Source organism: Cetorhinus maximus, chromosome 26 (assembly GCF_964194155.1).
Source record: "Cetorhinus maximus chromosome 26, sCetMax3.hap1.1, whole genome shotgun sequence".
NCBI lineage: Eukaryota > Metazoa > Chordata > Chondrichthyes > Lamniformes > Cetorhinidae > Cetorhinus > Cetorhinus maximus.
The window spans coordinates 17,169,148-17,190,151 of NC_135904.1; the positions used below are offsets into that span (position 1 = coordinate 17,169,148).

Below are 21,004 nucleotides of genomic sequence, written 5' to 3' on the forward strand. Positions count from 1 at the left end.
TAATTTATATAGATTTTTCTTTTCCCACCTATTTCCATTATTTTTAAATGTATTTCCATCCATTGTTTTATCTTTACCTTTTAGCCTATTTCGATCCCTTCCCCCCACCCCACCCCCACTAGGGCTATCTGTACCTTGCTCGTCCTGCTTTCTACCCTTAATGTCACCAATTAGCACATTTCTTAGCTAATATCACCACCGTCAACACCTCTTTCTCCTTTTGTCTATGACATCTTTTGGCAAACTCCACTTATCACTGGTCTTCTATCCAGCTCTACCTGTCCCACCCCCCCTTAAACCAGCTTATATTTCATCTCTCTTCTGTTTTTCCTTAGTTCTGTTGAAGAGTCATACAGACTCAAAACGTTAACTGTGCTCCTCTCCGCAGATGCTGTCAGACCTGCTGAGGTTTTCCAGGTATTTTTATGTTTGTTTTTGTTTTGGATTTCCAGCATCCGCAGTTTTTTGCTTTTATTTTAAAGGAAGACCTGTGTTTTTTTAAAGAAGTACAAGTAAGGGAACTAATCAAAAAATGGCTGATACTGTAAAGTGACCACTTTCTGGAAAATTCCAAGTGGGCTATACGGACAGACCTGTCCTGAGAACATGGATTTTCACACCTGAAGAGGTGTCAAGGCTCACTTCAAACAGAGGCACTTACTTGAAAGAAATGTATGGAAAAGGCTAGGCTTTAATCTCCTGTGTTTGTGGAGATATGGATTGTTTCCTACATCTCATCAAAAATCCAAAAGACCCATCTCCTGTTAATTTATATCACAGAATGTGTAAAAGAGTTCCAAGATGAAAGCAAAACAGACTGGGAATACACAGAGAAATTGGGTTAAAATTGGCTGAAGACCAGTGAGTGACAGAGCAGACGAACAAAGAAGCAAGAAGGACATCTCTCTCTCTCTCTCTTTCTCTCTTGCTGGAGGCAAGTGTGTTTTAGCAGAGACAGGCAGCTAACAGGAAGAAACAGGACAGCCTCTTCAGTTAACCCTGCAGAGACAACCAGGTCATCTCTCCCTCCGGGGACAAGTTAACAAGTCTGTCTCCAAGAGACTGCAAAACCAACAAGGATAGGTCCAACGTTATTCCGGAATCATCTAACCTAACGGCCGCAATGTACCGTGATCTATGCCTCACAGATAAGCCAAGGACTGATTTGTATATTTAACTTTGATTTGGACTCTTTACTTTCTCATTTCTGACGTTCGTGTGTGCACGTGTGTGTGTGGTGTCTTTGTTATTTTTCCTCGGGTTTTAGTAACTAATAAACTTACTCCTTCTTTGACTCAAGAAAGCCTGGTTAAATTGGCTCCTTATAAAAAGTAAATACATTTGGATTGGGAAAAGGTATCCACGGGTGAAAGAAGTTTAAACAAAACAAAAACAGAAACAGAAATACCTGGAAAAACTCAGCAGGTCTGGCAGCATCGGCGGAGAAGAGCACAGTTGACGTTTCGAGTCCTCATGACCCTTCAACAGAACTAAGTAAAAATAGGAAAGGGGTGAAATATAAGCTGGTTTAAGGTGGGGTGGGGGAGGGTGGGGGTGGTTTGTTGGGACAAGCAGCCAGTAATAGGTGGAGATAACCAAAAGCTGTCACAGACAAAAGGACAAAGAGGTGTTGAAGGTGGTGATATTATTAAAAGGAATGTGCTAATTACGAGTAGAAGACAGGATAGATAAGGTACAGATAGCTCTCGTGGGGGTGAGGGAATACTAAAAGGTAGAAATAAACGATGGGTGGAAATACATTTAAAAATAATGGAAATAGGTGGGAAAAGAAAAATCTATATAAATTATTGGAAAAAACAAAAAGGAGGAGGAAGAAACGGGAGGGGGGTGGGGATGGAGGAGAGAGTTCAAGATCTAAAATTGTTGAACTCAATATTCAGTCCAGAAGGCTGTAAAGTGCCTAGTCGGAAGATGAGGTGCTGTTCCTCCAGTTTGCGTTGTGGGATAAGAAGGTTAACAGGACAGAACTTGAAATGAGCATATGAAGCAATCATATGAGAATTGCAGCAAAGCTTTATCTACCCTTATATCTGTAAGCAACCTTTCAAAATTGGTAATGTTCCTTACAAAAAGCTGCAAAAGTGATCATTATATTACAGAGATGGCCACAAACCTTACTTTTCTTCAGTACATTAATCAGTTCTTCGTACAATGTATCCCTGTTCTTCTCGAGGAATCCCTCACATTCATATTGCACCTTGGCAAGGAGAAGAAGCAATAAGTAGTTTATTGCAATACACCAGTTCTATAAATCTCACCCTCCACCATTATCAGCTATGTTGTTAATAATGCAGATGTTCAAGGACACTGCAGAACAGTGCTGGTCCGACAATCTCTTACCTTGTCAGCAAAATGCAGGATGATGAAGGCTTTGCTCAACATTCGAGGCTTCTCAAAGAGCTGATTTTTATTTGAGTAATTATTTTCCAGTTTCTGAAGCCAGTTTTCCTCCGTTCCTTGTGGCAACTGTGTGAATAATTTTTACAAATCAATTTGATATCGATAGCGTGGAAACTACCTCATAAGCCAAGCTCCATGAGTCACCATATGGTTATACAGCCAACTAAGGCACAGGCTCAAGTTTAGAAACACAGCTTAAATTGCACACTCCTGACTACCATAACAAATCCTCTACTGTCAAAACAATATCTACCAAATCCCTCCTGTTCCTCCCACCCCTTATATTACAATTATTCTGGAAATATCCTTAAGTAATTGATTACAAAACAGGATTGATCAGTGCCCTTTTGTTTTTCTGGTTCATTGGCCTCTCATTGTCCACCACATGGACTGCAGCGGTTCAAGGCAGCTCACCACCACCTTCTCAAGGGCAATTAGGGATGGGCAATAAAAGTGCTGGCATAGCCAGCAACGCCCATATCCCATGAAAGAATTTTTTAAATGACCATAAAATAACTCAGTAGATAGGCAAACAGGCCAGTGTGCCTTTATATATATTCCTAAAAGAAGCCAAATATACTATTTTCTAATTCTAAAATAAAAATCAAGGTGATAATTGATTTTTGAGCGCTACAATAACATGACTAAACACAGCATCATTCATTTCCTGGCTTTTAGGCTTCGTAGCTGTTAAATATTAGTTAAACAAAAGGCCATCCAGTTTCTATTAAAATTGTAGGCATGAATGTCAATGAGGACAATATTTTGCTGTTCATATTCTTCAATAGACTACCTTGGTCCACATATGGTCCACACCTTCTTTTCTTGACTAAATGTCAATGATGCTTGAATAACCAGAATAATGCTCACTTTTAACTTCCCTAATTTACACAACTATCTGCTGCACAGTGAAAAGGAGTGCAAACTTGTAAAACTGAAGAAACACAAAACTACCCATTATCCTCATTTGTCACCACATCCACGAAGTAAAATATAGACAACGGGAAAAAATGGGAATTCTTTCAACATTAGCAGAATATGGGCTAGGATCTTGGGCATGGTGGAGGCCTGGTGCAAAGATTCATGCTGCCGTCGGCATCCTGCCCCCAGGTTAGTTTCCTGGAGCGGCCCTCTCTCTCTCACTTACCTGAAAAGATAGCCTGTTGCTTCTCCTGAGCCGGAATGCCTCCAATTGGCCTACCCTCTGACCACTAGTCAGCCAATTTGAGAAAAATCACCGCTAGGTGACTGTTCTCCCCATAGTCCAGGATTGTGACCCCTGTTTGACCCTGATAGGGTCTGGACACAAAAGGGCAAAATCCTGTCCTTGATTTCAATAAAAACAGAAGAGTAACAGAATAGAAAGCCAAATAAATGTTGCAATGTGTTAATGGCATGTGGATTATATTGTTAAAATACTCAGGTGAAGGGCATTATTTAATTAAGTACTTAGAGCACATATAAAGAGAGACCGCTGGGACACTGGGTTAGTAGGTGGGAGGCAGATATATGTAATGCCGCATTACAAACTCTCAAGAAAAGGGTTTCTGTCTAGTTCCATACTTCACCATCTGACTTGGGATCCAGTGACCACAATGGTCTATTGTGTTTGTGATCAGATCTCCTAAGTCTGAATTCCCGGGTGTATCACTCATTGCATGCTAAAGGATTCCTTTGACCGAAATGCTCATAAACAGCTGGCAATTATTTAACCATTTCATTCTTACCAGGCACTCCTCATCCAATAGCTCCAGTATGCCCATCTTAGCTTCTATCAAATCAATGCAAGGTTGGTTGTCGTTGAATTCTATCAATGCCCATGGAATGTCTTCCTTCATGTATTCATCTTGTTCCAGTTTAAACACATGCTGGAGAAATTTTATATCTAAAATGTTCAATTTGCAATTTTTTTTCATTACAGATAATGATCAAGTTCAGATATTTTATAGCTTTCATTCCACGGAGTTGGATAAAATAATAATCAAAGTGATGAACAGGTAATAGAATTAAAATGGCAGCATGCTAATTAAATACTTACCAAGTTAAATTGTTGTTGCAGTTTCTCATTTGCATAATTTATACAGAACTGTTCAAAACTATTCACGTCAAAGGTTTCAAACCTAAATGAATACAAAATAATGATTTTGCTTGCATTTTGTAAAGTTATCCAGGAAGAAAGGGATACATAGTGGGCTGTACCTTCCGTGGAGCGACAATCACAGTCGGGTTGCCTCTCTGCTCCTAGTTACTTACCCTGGGATTCAGCCCGAGCTTTACTGCCCAACCTTCCGACTCAGGCTGGGTGGGAAAGGTGCTGTGCACTGGGTTCCCAAGGCCATGTGTCAAGGGCAGCTGAGTTGGAAGTAAGGAAGACACGCTCCCTCCCACCGCCTTCTTTATGGCACTAGCTGCTGTGCAGCAGGTAAGTTTAAGGTCCCAGTCACTTTGACAAGCCAGGGAGAAGTATAAAGTAAGTGGATAGGGTCGGCGGGGGTGTAGGGTGGGTCAGGGGAGGGTTAGGTGGGGGTCGGGGGTTTGATCAGTAGAGGGGGGTGGTCAAAGGGGGGGGGTTCGGATGGTCAGTGGGACAGGGTGATCAGTGGGGGCGTCATGTGGTCAGTAGTGGGGAGGATCAGGTTGTGGGGAGGGTGTTGGTTGGTGAGGGCAGTTGAGGCTTGGGAAGGCAGTTGAGAGGGGTGGGGAGGGCAGTCGGGGGGGGTTGGTGGGGGTTATTCGGAGGGGTGGGGAGGGCAGTCGGGAAGGGTGGGGAGGACAGCATGGGGCGGGGGGGTAGCCAGGGGTTTCTGGGGGGGGGTTGCAAGGGTAGTTGAGGGGAGGGGGGTGCACGTGCATTTGGATCAGGGGTTGGGGGTGTAGCCAGGGGGTCCTGTGGGTATTGGGGTGGAGTCAGTGCTATAGTTACCCAGAAGTTAGAAGTAGTTTTAATTTTTCTACCATTTTCTGGGTAACAATTGCTATAAGACAGTCAGAACTATACGAAGTTTGCAATTGAAATCAGGGGTTCATATGGTTCCCACGCAGGGCAATTGACCATTGGAAGTTTGAACTTCCTGGGCCATTGACATGCAATCCTGAGTGGGGACTCAGAAAGCACAGAAGAGTGCCAAGCCACTACAACAACTTATAAATATATATCACCTTTAACGTAATGAAACATCTCAAGGTACTTCATGGAATGACACACAAGACATCGAGCCATATAAGGACATATCAGGTCAGATGATGGTCAAAGTGATAGGTTTTAAGGAGTGTAATAAGGAGGAAAGCGAGTTAGAGAGGTGGAGAGAGGAAACTCCAAAGCTTGGGGCCTAGGTTACTTAAGATGTGGCCACCAAATGGTGGAGTGATTAAAATTGGGACTGCACAAGAGACCAGAATTAGAAGAAGCAAGATATCTCAGAGGGTTATGGGGCTAGAGGAGATTACAGACATAGGGAGTGGTGAGGCCTTGGAGGGTTTTAAAAATAAGGATGAGGATTATTAAGTCAAGACGTTGTTTGCCTGGGAGCCAATATAGGTCAGTGAGCACAGGGGTGATAGGGAAACGGAACTTGTTTTGAGTTAAGACACAGTAAACTCAATTGATTTGTGGGTTGTACAAAAAAAAAGTGTACAATTGCCCCAATCCAGAACTGAATTCCACCTTTTCAATTGTAGTTTGAGCAGTAGGTCAACGAACTCCTGCTGAGAAGTCCAGTTATGTCAACTTTGGATGAAGGCAGAATTAGGTCAAAGTGGCCAAAGATTGATTGGCTTCAATCCAGTAAAATGCATTGGGTTGTCTGTTTGGCACTCTGCAATTCACTGGCCCAATGTGAATGAAACTGGACCTCAAAATCAGGGCCGCCTCTTCACTCAGAGCGAGAGGCCTGCCATTCCATCAATTAGCCACCCAAGCGTCAAAGTGAACCCCAATGTGTAGAGTTGAGCTTTTAACTTCACAGTATTTCTTTACCCATAAAGATAATAAGGAAATGCAGTTTTCACTTGTCTGTGAACACTTTGGCTTGAACTTTTCGCTCGTTAGGCACACAGGATTAGCGGGCCCCGGAGTGGACGGGAAACGACCCCCGACTATGATCGGCCCCCCGACCACGATTTCACGCGGTCTGGCCAATTAACAGCCAGCCAGGGTGAAATGCGCGTTGAGAAAGGCTCAGCACTGCCGGTGGGGGTGGGAAGAGAGCAGGCGCCAATGTCACTGCGGGTGCTGGTCAGCGGTTCCACTGAGCTCCCTGAAGGCAGACAGCTGCCCCAGGGAGCTACAGACCCCCACAGAACAAACAAAACAACAAAAATGCTGCAAAATATGTCCATGCAGCACAATCACGGAGATTTCATTCCACCCTGGATGTAAAATGTAAAGGCCGCCTGGCCGATTGGCCTGTCCGCCAGCCATAAAACTGGACGGGCCATGAAAAATTGCTTTCAATTGCCTACTTAGTGAGCTTAATTGCCTGTTCAATTGTTGGCGGCGCGCTTCTGACAGCCGCGCGCGCCCGCCGAGCGAGATATCGCACGGGTGCACGATGATGTCGGGAAGCTCGCCTGGCGTCATCTCGCACTATTTCGTGGCAGGACGGGTCGGGCGTGTGCCCACCTGCGGGGCATAAAGCTCTGGCCTTTAAATTTAAGCCAAATTTCAGACTTCATAACATTGGCTGAACAGATAGTTAAAGCTCCCAGGGCCAGTGCTAACATTTTCCTGCAAAATGAATAGGGCATTATTTGATATTTTCATTACCCATAAATGTCCAGAACACCGATGAATGTGTGCTTCTTGCCAGAAAACTGTAGAGCCTTGTTAATGTGGTCCACAATGCAGCTGAACAGATGGGCGTAGATGTGTTTCGCCAAAGCATCTCTGGCATTGATGGCCTGAACCTTGGTCATGGGTTTGATCACCGTGTCTGAGGTAGTCGCAATTTTTCTGTGGCACAGCCCATGAGCCATCTCCTCCAGCTTTATCTCCAGGAGTTCGGAAAATACTTTCAGATGATTATCATTGTGCTGTTTTAAAAGAAAATCATAAATAGTAATGAGGACTATGACAGGTTCAATTCTTAAAACTGTGTGTGCCAGGGTTGGAAGACCCCGATAGAAACGCTCAGCGGCGCTGAGTCAGGGGAATTGAAGAGCTCAGCAATCCAACAATCATTCCCGCTGCTCCGAAGATCTGGGCCACTCTGGTTCTGTCCTTAGGAATTCTTTGACAATTAATTGAAACGTTATTGTGTAAAGATTTCATGTCGACAGCCACTTAATGACTTAGCACAAGTTGTTACCGGAATTGTTAAAGGAGGCCACTTGGCCAATCATGCCACATAGTCCCACTGACCCACGCTTTTCCCTTTGCCCTGCAATTTTTTTCCTGTTTATGTATATGTCCAATTCATTTTTGAAAGTGGCCACTGAATCTGCTTCCACCACACTTTCAGACAGTAGGTTTCATAATTTAGATAAAAACAAAAAACTGCGGATGCTGGAAATCCAAAACAAAAACAGAATTACCTGGAAAAACTCAGCAGGACTGGCAGCATCGGCGGAGAAGAATAAAGTTGACATTTCGAGTCCTCATGACCTTTCGGACTTGAAACGTCAACTTTATTCTTCTCCGCCGATGCTGCCAGACCTGCTGAGTTTTTCCAGGTTTCATAATTTGTTAGTTAAAAAAAAATTCTAGTGCCACTTGGCATTTTTGCTAATTATTTTAAATCTGTGTCCTTTGATAACCAATTCTCTTGCCAGTGGAAACATTTTCTCCGTAAATCTACTCAATCAAAACCCCACATTTATTTTGAACATCTCTATTAAATCTCCCCTCTTTGCTCAATGGTGAACAATCCCAGCTCCTCCAGTCAGTCTCTCTTATTCTCTCAGTTCCCTTATTTGGCGAACATTTTACTAAATCTCTTTCTCCTTACCTTCTCCTCTTTCGTCTTCTCAGCCGGCTGTTTGTTAATGTATTCTCTGTTAAAACTTTCTTCTTAAGGACAGAACCAGAGTGGCCCAGATCTTTGGAGCAGCGGTAATGATTGTTGGGTCAATGCTGAGCTCTTAAATTCCCCCGACTTGGCGCTGCTGAGCGTTTCTATCGGGGTCTTCCAACCCTGGCTTTCACACTCGGGCAACTCCAGCGAAGCAGAGTAGAGTTGGAGAAAGACAGAACACGCCCCCTTTTTACAGCATCAGCTGCCATATGGTAAGTTCAAAGGTCCAGTTTGAATGTTAGTGAATGGATGAGTTAATGGGTGAGCGGGCGAGGTGAGTAAGTGGGTGAGGTGGATAAGTTAGGGGGTAAGAGGGTAGGTGGTCAGAGAGTAGGGGCTCAAGGGTTAGGTAGTAGAGGGAGAGGTGGGTGAATGGCTAGGTGGGTGAGATGGATAAGTGGGTGAGGGGGTAGGGTGGGCCTGTGGGTAGGGATAGATGGGTGCGTGGGTAGTTGGGTTGGGTTGGTAGGGTAGTTGAGTCGGATCGGGTTGGGAGGGCAGTCAGGTGGTCGGGAGGGGCAGTCAGTTCAGCGGGGTAGTTGAGTTGGGTTGGTTATCAAGTTGGGGGGGGGGATGGTCAGGTGGTAGGAGCAGTAGTCAGAGAGTCAGAGGGAGTCAGGAGTGGGTAGTTGGTTCAGGGGGTCGGGGGATAGTCAATTCGGGGGGAGGGTAGTCGGGTTGGGTGTGTAGTCGGCAGGGGGGCAGTGTTGGTGGTGATTGGGTGGGTCAGTTGTGCAGTTACCCAGATTACCCAGATGTTAGACAAGATTTTAATCTGTCTAATATTTTCTGGGTAACAATCCAGCTTAAGTACTGCAGAACTGCCCAAAGTCTCTGACTCTAACGGAGAGTTGGAGACATTCACAGGGGGTCCTTGGGAGCAGGGGAATTGCCCATCGGAAGTTGAAACTTGCCAGGCAATTCCCACAAAGGTCCGGCCATCAGGACTTCCACATTTTCAATTGTTCAACTGATCTTCAACGATCCGAAGAGAGGAAGATTTGGCCCAGTGAATACAATCAAACACGGAGTCAAAGGACTTTCTTAAAAAAAAATCTTAACTGAGAATGATTGATTATTCTTTGCATATCAGAAGCTCCTGATATGAATGAATACACTGAAAATAAAATTAACAATGGCCCATCAATGTAATGATTGCTCCAAATTATAGTCTGTTACTGAATTGCAAAGCATCACAACAGGCTGAAGATTTGGGAGCTGCAACTTACTTTGACTGAAGATTTATCATCGCCCACAGCTCTTATTCCCACATTTCCTAAATGCAGAATCCCTGCCAACACTTTGAAGATATCCATCTGAAAGTCTTCCTTCAAGCCTGCAACACAGGTTTAGTTAAAGATTAGAGGATCACAATTATTGACTGAAGAAATCCAAAATTAGCCGCATGAAGAAATGTGTACAAGTCACAGAAAATAAATCTTAACAAGGAATAAGGAAAATTGTCATTTAAAGATATGTTCCATACAGCACCTATTATCGACTGCAGGCTGAAACATTTCAAACTTCAGTCCAGTCTGTCTTTTAAACTTTGTGTTCCACTATTGATTGCTAATTATGAAGTATCGTAGAGTCAGTCGTTTATTCCCTAACTTCAGTTTAAATTTTATTCTCTCTTTTCATTGCTGTGTTCAAACAAGTGTCCTTACTCATTCACTAGAAATACTAACCAGGTCAAGATTCCCATTTTTATATTGATATGTATGGTAATTGGATGAAAATACCTTCGCAGATTTTAAATTCTGAGTTGGATATCACTCTTAATTGTATATCGAGTGTTTATTTATATGCAGATGGAGGGCATTAATTGGGATTTTACTGAGCACATACAAACTTATTGAAACTCTGGTTTGGTTGAGTTAGGTGGTTTATACTTGTAATGTTTCACTCTGTAAATAAATCTAAGACTGAGTAAAGATTGACTCCAGTATCATCCTTCACCAATTGACTTCCTGGAATGCAACAATCACCCAACCATTATTTTTTGAATTGCCTCTTCTTTGTGTCTTGTACTATATATTTGTATCTTTCCTTTAAATTAAGAGGGTTCTACAACATGTGCAGGACAAACATATTTGCAGCAATACAGAAAAACTGTCTGTTATATGGTAGACCCAAAAATCACAAGAGAGGAGTCTAACTCAATTGAATTTACTCAGAGAGTTTGGCAGGGAGGTCCATGCAGCAGCATATCGGATCTGTGGTGCTCACAATTAAAAGAAGTGGCTGAAGAATTGAGAGTGCTACAAATTAGGCAGACGGAACTCTACGTGGTTCTTTAACAGAGTGACTATACTTCAAAAAAGTGCCTTACAGGCTATAAAATCCTTTGGGACACCTGGAGGTCGAGAGAGGCGCTATATAAAAATGCAACTTCCTCTTTCTTTCTTTGATTTGCATTCCCATTTATCAATCGGAGATTGTCAATTCTCGGCACTATTTTCTACCAAGTGCTTAAAACTGGAACACTAGTAGATTAATTCCTCTGTATAATTGTTGTTGCTACGGTAATGAGTGCAAAGGAACAATAAAGGCTTCTTGAAACATGCAATCACTCGTAACATGTAACATTTCATTTAATAACAATGGTAATCTACCAAAATAGAAAGAGGGGGTAGGAAAGATACTACTTAAATATATTGCATTGTGATTCATGCATCAAAGCACCCGAATTTAGATTTAGTGGCAAGCTTTCCTGTTGCAAATGTGGTGCAAACCGATCATTTGAAAGAAGATTACCTTGGGATCTGAAACAGAATTACCTGGAAAAACTCAGCAGGTCTGGCAGCATCGGTGGAGAAGAAATCAGTCAACGTTTCGAGTCTTCATGACCCTTCGGCAGAACTGAAGTATAGTTAGGAGAGGGGTGAAATATAAGCTGGTTTAAGGTGGGGGGGCGGGGGGGAGAGAGAAGTTGAGGGTGTGGTGATTGTGGAGATAAGCAAGCAGTGATAGGAGCAGACAATCAAAAGATGTTACAGACAAAAGGATCAAAGAGGTGTTGAAGGTGGTGATATTGTCTAAGAAAGGTGCTAATTAAGAATGGAAGACAGGACACTCAAGGTACAGCTCTAGTGGGGGTGGGGTGGAAAGACTGACAGGGCATTACAGGTATAGATTTAAAAATAATGGAAATAGGTGGGAAAAGAAAAATCTATATAAATTATTGGAAAAAACAAAAGGGAGGGGGAAGAAATGGAAAGGGGGTGGGGATGGGGGAGGGAGTTTAAGATCTAAAGTTGTTGAATTCAATATTCAGCCCGGAAGGCTGTAAAGTGCCTAGTCGGAAGATGAGGTGCTGTTCCTCCAGTTTGCGTTGGGCTTCACTGGAACAATGCAGCAAGCCAAGGACAGACATGTGGGCAAGAGAACAGGGTGGAGTGTTAAAATGGCAAGTGACAGGGAGGTTTGGGTCATTCTTGCGGACGGACCGCAGGTGTTCTGCAAAGTGGTCGCCCAGTTTGCGTTTGGTCTCTCCAATGTAGAGGAGACCGCATGGGGAGCAACGAATGCAGTAGACTAAGTTAGGGGAAATGCAAGTGAAATGCTGCTTCACTTGAAAGGAGTGTTTGGGCCCTTGGATGGTGAGGAGAGAGGAAGTGAAGGGGCAGGTGTTGCATCTTCTGCGTGGGCACGGGGAGGTGCCGTAGGTGGGGGTTGAGGAGTAGGGGGTGATGGAGGAGTGGACCAGGGTGTCACGGAGGGAAAGATCCCTACGGAATGCCGTCAGGGGGGGTGAAGGGAAGATGTGTTTGGTGGTGGCATCATGCTGGAGTTGGCGGAAATGGAGGAGGATGATCCTTTGAATGCGGAGGCTGGTGGGGTGATAAGTGAGGACAAGGGGGACCCTATCATGTTTCTGGGAAGGAGGAGAAGGCGTGAGGGAGGATGCGCGGGATATGGGCCGGACACGGTTGAGGGCCCTGTCAACGACCGTGGGTGGAAAACCTCAGTTAAGGAAGAAGGAGGACATGTCAGAGGAGCTGTTTTTGAAGGTAGTGTCATCAGAACAGATGCGACGGAGGCGAAGGAACTGAGAGAATGGGATGGAGTCTTTACAGGAAGCGGGGTGTGAGGAGCTGTAGTCGAGGTAGCTGTGGGAGTCGGTAGGCTTGTAATGGATATTGGTGGACAGTCTATCATCAAAAATTGAGACAGAGAGGTCAAGGAAGGGAAGAGAAGTGTCAGAGATGGACCATGTGAAAATGATGGAGGGGTGGAGATTGGAAGCAAAATTAATAAATTTTTCCAGGTCCCGACGAGAGCATGAAGCAGCACCGAAGTAATCATCGATGTACCGGAGAAAGAGTTGTGGGAGGGGGCCGGAGTAGGACTGGAACAAGGAATGTTCCACATACCCCATAAAGACACAGGCATAGCTGGGGCCCATGCGGGTACCCATAGCCACACCTTTTATTTGGAGGAAGTGAGAGGAGTTAAAGGAGAAATTGTTCAGTGTGAGAACAAGTTCAGCCAGACGGAGGAGAGTAGTGGTGGATGGGGATTGTTGGGGCCTCTGTTCAAGGAAGAAGCTAAGGGCCCTCAGACCATCCTGGTGGGGGATGGAGGTGTAGAGGGATTGGACATCCATGGTGAAGAGGAAGCGGTTGGGGCCAGGGAACTGGAAATTGTTGATGTGACGTAAGGTGTCAGAGGAATCACGGATGTAGGTGGGAAGGGACTGGACAAGGGGAGAGAGAAGGGAGTCAAGATAACGAGAAATGAGTACCGTGGAGCAGGAACAGGCTGACATGATCGGCCTGCCAGGACAGTTCTGTTTGTGGATTTTGGGTAGGAGGTAGAAGCAGGCCGTCCGAGGTGGGGTGACTATCAGGTTGGAAGCTGTGGGAGGAAGATCTCCAGAGGAGATGAGGTCAGTGACAGTCCTGGAAACAATGGCTTGATGTTTAGTGGTAGGGTCATGGTCCAGGGAGAGGTAGGAGGAAGTGTCTGCGAGTTGACGCTCGGCCTCCGCGAGGTAGAGGTCAATGCACCAGACAACAACAGTACCACCCTTGTCAGCGGGTTTGATGACAATGTTGGGGTTGGACCTGAGAGAACGGAGTGCAGTGAGTTCAGAGAGAGACAGATTGGAATGGGTGAGAGGAGCAGAGAAATTGAGACGGCTAATGTCACGCCGACAGTTCTCAATGAAAAGATCAAGAGAAGGTAAGAATCCAGAGGGAGGGGTCCAGGTGGAGGGAGAATATTGGAGGTGGGTAAAAGAATCCGTTGAATGGGGAGAGGACTCCTGCCCAAAGAAGTGAGCACGGAGACGAAGACGGCAGAAGAAGAGTTCAGCATCATGCCGAGCCCGAAATTCATTGAGATGAGGGCGTAAGGGTATGAAACTAAGTCCTTTGTTGAGCACTGAACGTTCAGCATCGGAGAGGGGAAGGTCAGGGGGTATAGTGAATACGCGGCTGGGGCTGGGATTGGAAGATGGGGTGGGGACGGGGGGACAAGCAGGGGTGGAGGGTTCCAGATAGGTGTTGGTGATGATCCTATCACTGCTTGCTTATCTCCACAATCACCACACCCTCAACTTCTCTCTCTCCCCCCGCCCCCCTACCTTAAACCAGCTTATATTTCATCTTTCTCCTAACTATGCTTCAGTTCTGCCGAAGGGTCATGAAGACTCGAAACGTTGACTGATTTCTTCTCCACCGATGCTGCCAGACCTGCTGAGTTTTTCCAGGTAATTCTGTTTTTGTTTTGGATTTCCAGCATCCGCAGTAGCTTTTAGCTTTTTGTTTTTATCTTGGGATCTGGTCCGATTTAAAATAAAGCAGTGACAATTGCCTAGTTCAAAAACAGTTCTACAACCATGGCAATGTATATAACTTTTAAGCCTAGATTTTAACTAGCTACTGGAAATTGTATGAATGAGGGCTGAGATTGGGTGGCAAACTGCTTGACCCTCCATGCCATGAGGAGATTATAACTTCAGCCTCATCTCCTAGGCCCTGCCAGCCTCCCACCCAAATTGGAGGGACGTTGGAGCTAGCTGGGAGGCAGGTGCGGGATATCGGGAAGATGAAGGACTGTACTGGGGACCTGGAGGTAAGTATTCTGGAGGGGGGGATGCGAGGTCCTCGTAGTCTCAGGAGCGGGAGGAAACACTCCTGCCCTGCAAGGGAGCTATTTAAAAAAATACACAATTTGTTTTTATTTAGTCTCTTCTGGTTCATGCCCATTTGCCGCTAAATTGACCTGGCAGAAAAGCCCCAAGGGCTTTCCCCCCCTCCAAATCTCCAGTTAAAATATATGTCACTGGAACCTGCATTTGCTTAAAGTTTCACCCCTTTGTCTTCCAGCAGGTGTCTCACAACCACAAGTAAGGCAGCGGGACTGGAGCAGGGACCAATTTACCAGCCTCCCCAACTGGTTTCCCAGAGTGGGCAGGGTTAAAATTGGCTCATTAAGTTTCAGTCTGCTTAGAAATACGACACAGAAAAACGTCAAATATGCTTTACTCATTCATCAATGAGCCATTCATAAATCTCTGCGTTTTCCCCTTCTTTCCCTTGGATATTGTTGCACAAACTTATCAGCATTTTGGCAGTTCACTCAAGTGGTTATTTTCCTTCTTGTCGTGAGCCTTGACAGCTTTCTCTCAATAGCCCTGAGGGGAGGGAGGAGGGGCACATTAGTGCCAATTCGATACCCAGTCTCGCTCAATATCCAGATATATATTTTCCTTCCGGATAGTGATCAGGAGCAGGAATCTGAACTGACTCTCACTTTTGTAGCTCTAAGATGCTGACTCGTCCCCACCAACACTCCAGCTGTGGTCACTTAACCCAAAACTGAACCCTTTGCGGTTTGTGAGCATCGGGACCAATTGGAACAGTTACTAAGTGGGCCATCATCATCACTTACCCAGCAGTGAAAACGTTTCTCGTGTTTCAGTGAAGTCAATTCGGTCATTAACACCGTCAATGACAGAATTTCCACCCATGTTCACGTAACTAAAGTTTTCCGCAGGAGCTATAAATAATTAAAAATATTAAATGATAAAAAAAAGTTTAAGACAGCTGTTGACTTCAAGAAAAACCTTATTTCACAGAAATTGGCCTGGTTAAAAACTTCGAACACAGACTCCTCATCAGTAGAATACACGCTAGTAAAGTTTCTATGATACAGATTTTTCAAGACAGAAAGCTATTAACATGCCTACCTAATTTCAGGTGCTTGAACTCAGGTCGATCAGCGGATGCACAAAGCTGGTAGAATATATGGTAATTTCTCTCGTTTTCAGCCTAGATTTATTAAATAGATATCGTAATCTAATGACAATAGGGCCAAGTACAATTAGTGCACTGATACGAACTGACATTAGATATCATAAGACCACATTTCACAATAATCTTGAAAGAAGATCTTTGTGAAGAAGTAGGATACCAAAGGCTAACAAGCAATTCTGCACAACATTAAAATATAAAGCTGTGGAAGAAATTAGGTTATCTAGTTGGAGCTTCCCTCAACATCCTATCTCACTCAGTGTGCTGGCTCTGTTAGATGTAGAATGGTTCAACTAATTATAAGCATAGATAAATTAATACTTTTAGAAAAAAAATGAGTTAAAACTATATCTGTTACTGGGTTGAGGTTTTGTCATCAACACCTCAAAACCACAAACACCTGATCAACCAATCATTATACGCAAAGTTCACTTTGCATTCCCTGAAAATAAAAGGAGTGTGCTCTGCTCAAGTCTTGAACTTTTTTTTTTGAATTATCTGAGCCTATATTTCCCTGTTGCTTTGACTTTGGCAACGCCTCAGTCAATCAGAGTCAAAATGCCAATCAATCAATCAGCACCCTTTTCTCCTGTAATATAAATTGTTGTGATTGCTTGAAATTTGGCATTCTTGCATTTGTCCTGACGAGTGCAGGGCAAAAAAGCTTTGGCAACATGTCCCCCTTTTCAGCAATATTTGAGTTCACTTTCGAAAGCAACCTTCTTCATTCTATTTTGTTTTAAAGTTGATCTATCTAATCGATCACCTGAGTCACTAGAATCTGCCTCAATGTCCTTGACTAAGGCGTGGGGATGGGTGGGCATGGAAATAATGGCTTGGATTCTGAGGTCAATGGCGGAGCAAGGACACTTGTTGCTGACCTGGAATAAAACTGCCCACAAAGAAAATCTAGCAATTTCTGTGGCCAAGTTTTCCCCTTTCCCATGCGCAGTTTTAATCTGGCACCAAGTCGAGGGAACCTCTTGGCATGCAGCAGCAGTGGTGTCAGCAGGGAGGTAAGCAGCCAATCACATTGAAGTATTCCCACGCTGCAAAACAGCAAGTTAAAAACACCCACTACCTTTCACATCCAATTTAAATTTTCCGATAGCGAAATGATTCTGATTGGATTAAGGTGGAAGCTAAAATAAAGGATAAACCTGTTTCAAAAAACACATCTTTTTTAAAATATGTAGATTTTTTAAAAAACATAATGGAATGATCTGATATTCCACAAATATAAAATTACCTTTGCAGGCTAGGGAGGGTGTTTAGCATTAATTATGATGTTAGCGCACTGTTAAAAACTCAGTTACAGATCATTCAGCAAGATGCAATGCTTTCAAGGGTTTTTAATGCAAGACTAGCAGCACACGAGTGGAGGTTCCTGTCAATTCAATCGATTTTGATTGATTGCTGTTGGGAGCGGGTGTTGGTGAGTGGTTGGGAAGCTTAAGAGCGCACCATCTAGGGAAGTGTAGAATCACCAACAGTGAATGCTGGATTTCTGTGTTATCCTGAGCATGTGCAGATTCTGGAAGTTACTGTCAGTTTCAGTAACGATGATCATAATGATGGAAAAGGCTCACAGTTTTGCAGTCATTGCCACCACAAATACTGGGCCAGTGATCATCCAATAATTAAGACCATAAGACATAGGAGCAGAAATTAGGCCATTTGGTCCATCGAGTCTGCTCCACCATTCGATCATGGCTGATAAGTTTCTCAACCCCATTCTCCCGCCTTCTCCCCGTAACCTTTGATCCACTTACCAATCAAGAACCTATCTATCTCGGTCTTAAATACACTCAATGACCTGGCCTCCACAGCCTTCTGTGGCAATGAATTCCATAGATTCACCACTCTCAGGCTAAAGAAGTTTCTCCTCATCTCTCTTCTAAAAGGTCTTCCCTTTACTCTGAGGCTGTGCCCTCGGGTCCTAGTCTCTCCTACTATTGGAAACATCTTCCCCACGTCCACTCTATCCAGGCCTTTCAGTATTCTGTAAGTTTCAATCAGATGCCCCTCATCCTTCTAAACTTCATCGAGTATAGACCCAGAGTCCTCAAACGTTCCTCATATGTTAAGCCTTTCATTCCTGGGTTCATTCTCGTGAACCTCCTCTGGACCCTCTCCAGGGCCAGCACATCCTTCCTGAGATACGGGGCCCAAAATTGCTCACAATATTCTAAATGTGGTCTGACCAGAGCCTTATAAAGCCTCAGCAGCACATCCCTGCTTTTATATTCTAGTCCTCTCAAAATAAATGCCAACGTTGCATTTGCCTTCCTAACTACCGACTCAACCTGCAAGTTAACCTTAAGAGAATCCTGGACTAGGATTCCCAAGTCCCTATGCACTCCAGATTTCTGAATTCTCTCCCCATTTAGAAAATAGTCTATGCCTCTATTCTTCCTACCAAAGTGCATGACCTCATACTTCCCCACGTTGTATTCCATCTGCCACTTCTTTGCCCATTCTCCTAACCTGTCCAAATCCTTCTGCAGCCTCCCCGCCTCCTCAATACTACCTGTCCCTCCACCTATCTTTGTATCATCTGCAAACTTAGCCAGAATGCCCTCAGTTCCTTCATCTAGATCATTAATGTATAAAGTGAAAAGTTGTGGTCCCAACACTGACCCCTGCGGAACTCCACTAGTCACCGGCCGCCATCCTGAGAAGGACCCCCTTATCCCCACTCTCTGCCTCCTGCCAGACAGCCAATCTTCTATCCATGCTAGTACCTTGCCTCTAACACCATGGGCTCTTATCTTACTGAGCAGCCTCCTGTGCGGCACCTTGTCAAAGGCCTTCTGGAAGTCCAAGTAGATAACATCCATTGGCTCTCCTTCATCTGACCTACTCGTTACCTCCTCAAAGAATTCTAACAGATTTGTCAGGCATGACCTCCCCTTGATGAAACCATGCTGACTTTGCCCTATTTTACCATGCACTTCCAAGTATTCTGAAATCTCATCCTTAATAATGGACTCTAAAATTTTACCAACGACCGAGGTCAGGCTAATCGGCCTGTAATTTCCCATCTTTTGCCTCACTCCTTTCTTAAACAGGGGGGCTACATTAGCGATTTTCCAGTCCTCTAGGACCCTCCCTGACTCCAGTGATTCCTGAAAGATCACCACTAACGCCTCCACTATCTCTTCAGCTATCTCCTTCAGAACTCTGGGGTGTAATCCATTTGGTCCAGGTGATCTATCCACCTTCAGACCTTTCAGTTTTCCTAGCACCTTCTCCTTGGTAATGGCCACCATACTCACCTCTGCCCCCCCGACTCTCTTGAACTTTGGGGATGTTACTCGTGTCTTCCACCGTGAAGACTGACGCAAAGTACCTATTCAGTTCCTCCGCCATTTCTTTGTTCCCCACTACTACTTCTCCAGCGTCATTTTCCAGCGGCCCAATGTCCACTTTTGCCTCTCTCTTACCCTTTATATATCTAAAAGAACTCTTACAATCTTCTCTAATATTACTGGTTAGTTTACCCTCATATTTAATCTTCTCCCTCCTTATTTCTTTTTTAGTTGTCATCTGTTGGTCTTTATAGGCTTCCCAATCCCCTGGCTTCCCACTGCTCTTCGCCGAATAGCATGCTTTCTCTTTAGCTTTTATGCTGTCCCTGATTTCCCTTGTCAGCCATGGTTGCCTCGTCCTCCCTTTAGTATGCTTCTTCTTCCTAGGGATGAATTTTTGCTGTGTCTCCCAAATTACTCCCAGAAACTCCTGCCATTGCTGTTCCACTGTCTTTCCTGCTAGACTCATCTCCCAGTCAATTCTGGCCAGCTCCTCCCTCATACCTCTGTAGTTGCCTTTATTCAACTGTAATACCGTTACATCTGATTCCAGATTTTTCCTCTCAAATTGCAGGGTAAATTCTATCATATTATGGTCACTTCCTCCTAAGGGTTCCTTCACCTTAAGCTCCCTTATCAAATATGCCTCATTACACATCACTAAATCTAGAATTGCCTGTTCCCTAGTGGGAACTCCACCACAAGCTGCTCCAAAAAGCCATCTCGTAGACATTCCACAAATTCCTTTTCTTGGGATCAATTACCAACCTGATTTTCCCAGTCTACCTGCATATTGAAATCCCCCATGATCACTGTAACCTTGCCTTTTTTACACGCCTTTTCTATCTCCTGGTGTATCTTGTGCCCCACATCCTGATTACTGTTTGGAGGCCTGGACATAACTCCCATTATGGCTTTTTTTCACCTTTGCGGTTCCTCAACTCTACCCAGATTCTACATCATCTGACCCTACGTCGTTTCTTGCTATCGATTTGATTTCATTTCTTACTAACAAAGCAACCCCACTCCCTCTGCCAACCTGCCTATCTTTTCGATAGGATGTATATCCTTGGATATTTAGCTCCCAGTCCTGATCCCCTTGCAGCCATGTCTGCATCATACCTGCCAATTTCAATCTGCGCCACAAGCTCATTTACCTTATTTCGTATACTGAGTGCATTCAGACACAACACCTTCAGTCCTGTATTTCCCTTCCCCTTTCTCATTGTCGTCCCTTTATCTGATGTGTTTGAAGTTAGATCCCTAGCCCTTTCCAAACACTCTGTCCTATTTTGTGTTCTGAAGACTTTAATAGCCTCTCCTGGACTCTCCTTTCTTTTCAGTTTTTTCATAATTTTCCATGAAGTTGAATCCACCCCCCACATGTTAACCTGCTGCTTTGTTTCCCATTAGTCATACTTCTTGGAGTTTTACCCTACCCTTCCCCCCCACTTTCTAGTTTAAAGTCCTGTTGACCACCCCTATTTACCCTTTTCGCTAGAACATTGGTCCCAGATCGGTTCAGGTGGAGACCGTCCCAACGGTACAGATCCCTCCTGTTCCAATACTGATGCCAGTGCCCCATGAAATGGAACCCCTCTTTCCTGCACCACTCCTTTAGCCATGTGTTTACTTCCCTTATTCTCACGTCTTTATGCCAATTTGCACGTGGCTCGGGTAGTAATCCGGAGATTATAACTCTTGAGGACCTGTTCTTCAATTTAGTTCCTAGTTCCTGATAATCCCCAAACAGGTCCTCTTTCCTAGACTTACCTATGTTATTTGTCCCAACGTGGACCACAACAACTGGATCCTCCCCCTCCCTCTCCAATATCCTTTCAAGCCGGTCAGAGATGTCCCTCACCCTGGCACCGGGCAAGCAACATACTATGCGGGACTCTCGATCCTGCTTACAAAGGATGCTATCAATTCCCCTAATTATAGAATCCCCTACAACTACCACTTGTCTTTTTGCTCCCCCCTCTCGAATGGCCTCCTG

At 44.3% G+C, this 21,004-nt stretch overlaps 1 protein-coding gene across 2 annotated transcripts in view; it reads right to left on the minus strand.

Moving 5' to 3' along the window:
• myo5c (myosin VC) overlaps positions 1-21,004 on the minus strand; it is a 101,516-nt gene that overhangs the window by 57,041 nt on the left and 23,471 nt on the right. For both annotated transcript variants that reach the window (XM_078530251.1, XM_078530250.1), the window contains exons 7-14: positions 15,631-15,712; positions 15,333-15,440; positions 9,662-9,768; positions 7,187-7,452; positions 4,460-4,541; positions 4,149-4,289; positions 2,362-2,487; positions 2,135-2,218 (exon numbers count right to left, since the gene is read on the minus strand). In XM_078530251.1, coding sequence (XP_078386377.1) covers positions 2,135-2,218; positions 2,362-2,487; positions 4,149-4,289; positions 4,460-4,541; positions 7,187-7,452; positions 9,662-9,768; positions 15,333-15,440; positions 15,631-15,712 — 996 coding nt within the window. The remainder of the gene's footprint in view (positions 1-2,134; positions 2,219-2,361; positions 2,488-4,148; positions 4,290-4,459; positions 4,542-7,186; positions 7,453-9,661; positions 9,769-15,332; positions 15,441-15,630; positions 15,713-21,004) is intronic.